Source organism: Arachis duranensis, chromosome 9 (assembly GCF_000817695.3).
Source record: "Arachis duranensis cultivar V14167 chromosome 9, aradu.V14167.gnm2.J7QH, whole genome shotgun sequence".
Classification (NCBI taxonomy): Eukaryota; Viridiplantae; Streptophyta; class Magnoliopsida; order Fabales; family Fabaceae; genus Arachis; species Arachis duranensis.
The window spans coordinates 7,000,784-7,007,103 of record NC_029780.3 but is presented as its reverse complement, the minus strand read 5'-3'; the positions used below and the strand labels follow the sequence as shown (position 1 = coordinate 7,007,103).

The window sequence follows — 6,320 nt, the reverse complement described above, 5'->3', positions numbered from 1 at the left end:
CCGTTTTTTTTAATTTTAAATTTATTTATTAGTTTACAATTATAAAATAACAAATCTATAATTATTTCACTCCTTCTTTCTAAAGGTTATTGTAACAACTTCGTTTAAATCTTGAATTACCATTTGTAACTATATAATTGAAGTTGATGAGTGAAGTTTAATCATAATAGAATCAAATTTAATTATATAATGGGGCAAATATTACTATGTGTTTTGTCGATTTTTAACAAATTGATGGTGATTCGATTCTAATGGTCTGGGAGCGAAACCTATTTCTCTTTTGTAGGTATTAACTTTTTCTATAAGTGCATCAAAGGTCCTCGAATTAGATGAGCATTAAAAGGGAACTGACTTCGAAAAGTACAAAGAACGGAAAAAGCGCATAATAAAGATTTCGAAAAGTAAAACTGACCGAAATCAAAATGGTTTGCATTGAATTTCAAATAAAGCAATTAAAATGCCTTCGACTGGTCAAAGGACTTTCGACATAAAAAGTAAAAGTGCTTAAATGTAAATTTGACAACGAAATTAAAGTTGCTCGAAAGATAAATTGAACATAAAAAATAAAATTTTTGCAGGAATTATAAATGAAAAGTAAAGACAAGTGGGAGGAACCCTACAGAAATTTGACTCGAGACCGACTCAGATAGTCGCTGGGATGTGAGTGTGCGTGGGTAATTTCTGAATTAAAATTCCAACCTCGATTTTCTAAGACTCACTAATATTTATAACTCTTCCATAACCGACCATTAATTGTACCATGCTGTCTTGTGTGCAGATTTCTGGATAACCGTTTCTGCTCTTTTGTCCATGAGCATTACCAACAAATCTTTAACTTAGAAAAAACCTTCGACTTTTCCATTTGACTTAGAAAAAACGTTCGACTTTTCCATTCGTATAACCGCTCGTTTCTTCATTCGAGTAATTGCTCGATTTGTCAAAATATTGAAATTGAATCTGTCAAATAATTTTCACTTAACGCTTGTACGTGTGTTTTTTCGGCCTCTGCTTCCCTTCCAACACTTTGCCAACATTTCAAATCAGCTTAATCTTTTAAAAATAAATATTTCGACTAACACTATGTATTATTAGTTAAAAAAAATTTAAACTCCACCGGGACAATTGTCCCACATCCATAAACATGAATGCGTCCCTGCTATAGAATAATCGTTGCAAAACTAAGCTATATATGTCAAAGTCGGTATATGTGCCCTGGAATTGAGTCCAAACTTCAACATGTTTGACTTATCATTTTCATAGCTGGTTGGAAAGCTGCTTTGACTAATCACACTTATAATAAAATATAAATGAAGTTAACCACTGTAATTAAATAGATGTAATCATGTAATAAAAGAGGTCAAGTTCTAAACTCAACTATAGGATTATTAAAAGCGTTCACACCGATAGATACTACAAAAGTTAACACAACCTGAATAGACATTATTACAATATTGGTCTTCCAAAGATAGCTTGGACCAAATTAAAAGACACATACAACAACAAAAGGTGAAGTTAACCACAGTACAACTGATGAGTGAAATAACTAGATTACAAATAACATCTCCAATATTCTACAACAAAGAGTAATACTAACAACACTAATCACTCATAACATAGAATGACTTGTCTTTATTTAGTTTCAGTCTCTTCACCTTGTTTCTTGACAGCTAATTATTAGGGCCCAATTCAAGATGCACACTTTGCTGGAGTCTTCTAACTAGAAGTTGTATGAAACTCATCATCAACTGAATCCTGAAAGAAGCAAGTTTATAAAATCAATTACGATTTAATTTCTATGCATTAAACTATTAAATGTAAATCTAAAAATTTAACATCAATATTCAATCATTTATTCTTACAAAAGCAAAAACAACTACTTTTAACACTCATTATTTAAAAAGTCATATATAAAAAAATAAAATTAATTAAATAATGGTATAATTAAACATTTTATAATATTGGTGCATCAAAATTAAATCGAATCAATTAGGGAAATCGGGTATAGAAACTAATATCAAAAGCTATTTAAAACAAATGAAAGTAAACAAATGAATAGATTACCTTGATCCAACTTGTGTCATTATTGCCAACAGTATGTTAGGACCACGTTAGTATATATGAATTAGTTACCATTAGTGAGAGTAAGGTTAGTAGTTAAGATTAAGAATATATGAGTTAGTTAGGATTAATTAGTAGCAAAGAGTGTCTTTGATCATTTGTTGAGACCCACTTGGTTTAACTTGTATACTGTTAGTCTGTTACCGAAGTTGGAAATAATATTAGTGTCTTCTATTCTCTATCCTTTCTTGCTACCAGTCACCTTGTGGATAAATTATTGACAACTAACATTATTATCAACACCCTGAAAATCATGAAAATGAATAAATTGATTCACACATGCATTTTGACCTATAAAAAAAAATCACTTACAGCAGCATTACGGCCAAATTTTGCAATCAATTGTTCATCATCGGATATCCTCATAACATTATAGACATCATCATAACCGTTAATGTTCCTTGATGACACAGCAACTTTAATCAGAAGCTTTGTATCTGCATCATCATCATCCTGCAAAGAAGTAAGAGAGATTATAAAACACTTCATAACTCATGAATGAATTTCTAAGTCAACAAAATAATTTTGAAGACTCACAAAAAAGTTTTCTTTTATCTCTGTTGCTGTCTTCCCAACAATTTGCAGGGTTTCCCTATCCCACAGAACCAATAATATTATTCTTCCAGTGCCATCAGACACTATCACTTGAAACCTAAACCTAAAAAGGAGGAAGGGGGAAAAAGGAATCTTATAATAGAATTAGGGTATACTCCAAAATTGATAATAAAAAATAAATATGATACCAACATAAGAAATTGAATACAACCGTAGAAGAGGATTGGAATCCGCTTGATCACATTTCTTGCAATAAGATGGTTCAGCACCTTCTAGCTTCCGGGGACATCTGGTACATCCCTTGTAAAACCAATCATCTTTTTCAACATCCAAACGCACTATGCTAGCCAGAATCCAATAAGAACCCTCCTGTAATACAAACTATTAGTCATAATGCATTAAAAAGAATTACACATATTACAGCACATTATGAATACAGAATTATAAAATACTATACATTTGCACAATTCAGAAGCTCCTCTATTGACTTCAATCTTACTAATCCGCCATTAATCTCATCACTCTCGGAATAGCTAGGTTGAGATGAGAGATGACTTATATACTGCGAAGTAATCTGGCAAGTACTCCCCAACCTTTTTATCCAGAAAAAGAGAGGGAAAAAAAATAAGGACATAGATAATGAAGGTGTTTAACACACATCTTGTACATAAACAATGAACTAAAAAATTGACATAAAAGCATAAGCAGTAAAATGACCTATTTTTGGAATCCACAACTTCTTTTATGTAGACGTTCACATGGAGCTTTGATGCATAGTAACTGCTCTGAACATGCACCTTGTCTAAGAAAAACAGAAGTTATAGTAAGATAGTGAAGTTGTAGAATAACAAGGGTGTTCATGCAGTGGAATAAGCACACTATAGCCCCAGGGAGAACCCAGGTTCTACCAATTGAGGGAGCAGGTCTCACTATCCTCGAAACGAGATTAGTCTCTTTGAAAAGAAAAAAAATTAGCCTGGTGCACAAACATGCCACGTTAACATTGGATCTAAAAAAGATTCGTATCCAAAAACAGAACAAAAATTGAAGTTGCATAATAACCACCTGAATAGAATCAAGAAGAACATTACCTAAGAAACTTTTAGCCCTCTCAACAATGAGTGGTGCAGGACCAATTGAATCAAGGTGGGGAAAAATATGATCCACCAGTGTTCCAAACAAAATACAGGTCACCCTATTTTTGCTGAAATTGGTATAGAAACAATTGGCCACGTATAAGTTTTCAAACTAGGAATAAAGTGAAAGGAACAACACATATAAATCTTACTCCAAATCCTCAAAAGTAAAGACAATTTGTCTTCCCTTGTTTCCAACCACCTCAACAATTATATCTGAAAAGATAAACCAAACATGTATAAACCTGTGGAAAGGCATATATTTATGTACATAAAGTTGCAAAATTCAATGCAAATAAAGGAAGGTTCATTAAATTCTTACCAATGAGTTCCTTGTCATCTATATTGCCATTTTGTATGATTTTAGCAACTGGACAAAACTTCTTGACCAATGCCTTTGGGAGAGAAGCATGTATTCTGCTACCCTGTATTTTGTTTTTTTTTATAACAAATTAAAGTTAGTAAAATGTCTTATATAGTACTGAAAAGCAGGTGCAAACAAAAAAGATAATGACCATTACAATTGAACCTCACCTTTTTATCATGCAACACCATTTCAATGGTATCCCTAGCGGGGACCTGCTACAAACAAGCAACACATACTGTTAAATATAAACCAAGTTTCTAAGCATTGAAATTGCACAGCAAGTCCTATCTCTAAGGATTAGGAACAAATATCTAGCAATGCTATCATAATGATTACACGTTATGAAACATTCATATCCATGCCAATGAAAACATGCATTGCTAATGTTGGGAAAAATGTCAATCCAAATTAAATTGCCTTCATAAATCAAACCAAATAGCAAATGTTGTTCTGGCAACTGGCAAATATTACACGTGTTTAAAAAAAAAATCGAGCTCAGTGATGAATCATAAGCCAGCCCTGATCCATAAATGCAACCCTAAGTAAGAATTGTAAATGGTCTCGACACATGGCACACAACAATGAATTCTCACGATGAACCAATATGAAAGCAGAAATTAAAACGAAATGATTAGGAAGGGACCCTGGAACTCTCTCGCTTCCCATTCAAGAACCAATTTTCAAAACCTCCCCACCCCCACCCCAAAACAATCATATTGAGGATCCAGGAGAGAAATTAATATTTTCTTCTGAAAAAGAAATATTTCTCTCTTATTACATAATAATCAGAATTAAACTTTCTATAATTGACAACTCACTCTCTAAAACCCCAACAGACAGTCAAACACATGATCAAATTGAAAAAAAAAAAAAGTAATTAAAGGAGAGTATTGAAGTTCTAGATTAGTACCAGTACTTCAGGTAATTGATTGATGGACTTCTCGAATTGAATAAGCCTGTCGCGAGGAGGTTCTGTGCTCCTGATCTCGGTCATTGCGTTCTTAATTGAATAGTTTTGAAGTATGAGAAGTGCCATCGGTAGCAAAACAAGAAGAATCAGGGCAACGAGTAAGAAGAGCGCCGATGCAAGAGTTAACGGTCCGGGCAAAGAGAACGACGCGCGACCCGAAACGCGCCCCCACTGCTGCTCCAACTGACCCTCCAGCTCCATGTTCACGCGATCCTCGTCAGAGGCACTCGGCGGAACAGGTGCCTGAGGAACAACAGCGACGCCGCCTTGTTCGACGGTGTCGAGAAAGATCCTCATCGGGGCGAGCCAACCGGAACCGTGGCAGTGCAGATCGTATTCGCTCATAAGGTTACTGAGGTCCATCTCGTTGTCGACAGTGACCAGGGTATCGAGGTCGTCGCCGGGGATGAGATACTTAAAGGAGGTTACAGCATCGCCGCCCTTGAGTAAGGAGAGCTTGGCGGTCATATCGTCGAAGTTTATGTTGCCGTCAACGTGGAACATCTTGTGGACGCCGCCAGCATAGGAGGAGCGGTGGTGGTGGCCGTCGCGGGGCTTGATCTCGCCACCGTAGCTCAACATGAACCTCGCCGGAGTAGTGTCCATTTTGTTTTGAGTTGATAGTAAGGATTTTTTGCTTTTGCTTTATGTGGGACTACTTCAAATTAAATAGGAAGAAGAAGCAGCCGTAAAAGTTCCATGCCGTAAACACGAATGTTATTTCATTCATTCAGGGTAACAAATGGAGGTGGTTGTGATTTGTGAACATGCAGGTTAAATAAATGAGAAAAATGATTGTTTTTGGCTAAATCATTCATTTAATTTCATTAGTTTAATCATTTAAAAATATATTTTTAGTTTATGCATTTAAATATTATTAATTAATTATTAAAAAATAATAAATTCTACTAATATTTTAACCATTTTTTAAATAAATAATTTAAATAAATCTTCTATTTTTATAAATTATTTTTCTTTTTGGTTTTTAATATGTGGCTAATTTATTTAATTAATTGTCAATGGAACAAAAACTTTTTTTTAAGTTGATAAAATGTTTCATTTAACATTTATTTTGTCTTACTTATACCTCAAAAGTTTTAAAAATAATTTAATAATTTTAGATTGAACTAAAATAATCCTAACATTATTGCTTACTAATTTTAAATTTAATTTT

At 33.8% G+C, this 6,320-nt stretch overlaps 1 protein-coding gene across 4 annotated transcripts in view; it reads right to left on the bottom strand.

The window, feature by feature from the left end:
- Positions 1–1,397: 1,397 nt before the first annotated feature.
- LOC107464522 (uncharacterized) overlaps positions 1,398–6,320 on the bottom strand; it is a 67,645-nt gene continuing 62,722 nt past the window's right edge. Inside the window, exons 1-11 of one of the 4 annotated variants that reach the window (XM_016083450.3) lie at positions 5,087–5,857; positions 4,344–4,391; positions 4,132–4,234; positions 3,962–4,025; positions 3,765–3,877; positions 3,391–3,475; positions 3,131–3,266; positions 2,885–3,042; positions 2,656–2,776; positions 2,431–2,571; positions 1,398–1,752 (exon numbers count right to left, since the gene is read on the bottom strand). In XM_016083450.3, coding sequence (XP_015938936.1) covers positions 1,714–1,752; positions 2,431–2,571; positions 2,656–2,776; positions 2,885–3,042; positions 3,131–3,266; positions 3,391–3,475; positions 3,765–3,877; positions 3,962–4,025; positions 4,132–4,234; positions 4,344–4,391; positions 5,087–5,752 — 1,674 coding nt within the window. In that variant the 5' untranslated portion in view covers positions 5,753–5,857 and the 3' untranslated portion in view covers positions 1,398–1,713. Of the gene's footprint in view, positions 1,753–2,430; positions 2,572–2,655; positions 2,777–2,884; positions 3,043–3,130; positions 3,267–3,390; positions 3,476–3,764; positions 3,878–3,961; positions 4,026–4,131; positions 4,235–4,343; positions 4,392–5,086; positions 5,858–6,320 lie in introns of those variants that run through there. The other 3 variants (XM_052253825.1, XM_016083451.3, XM_052253824.1) reach the window with 3 other exon arrangements.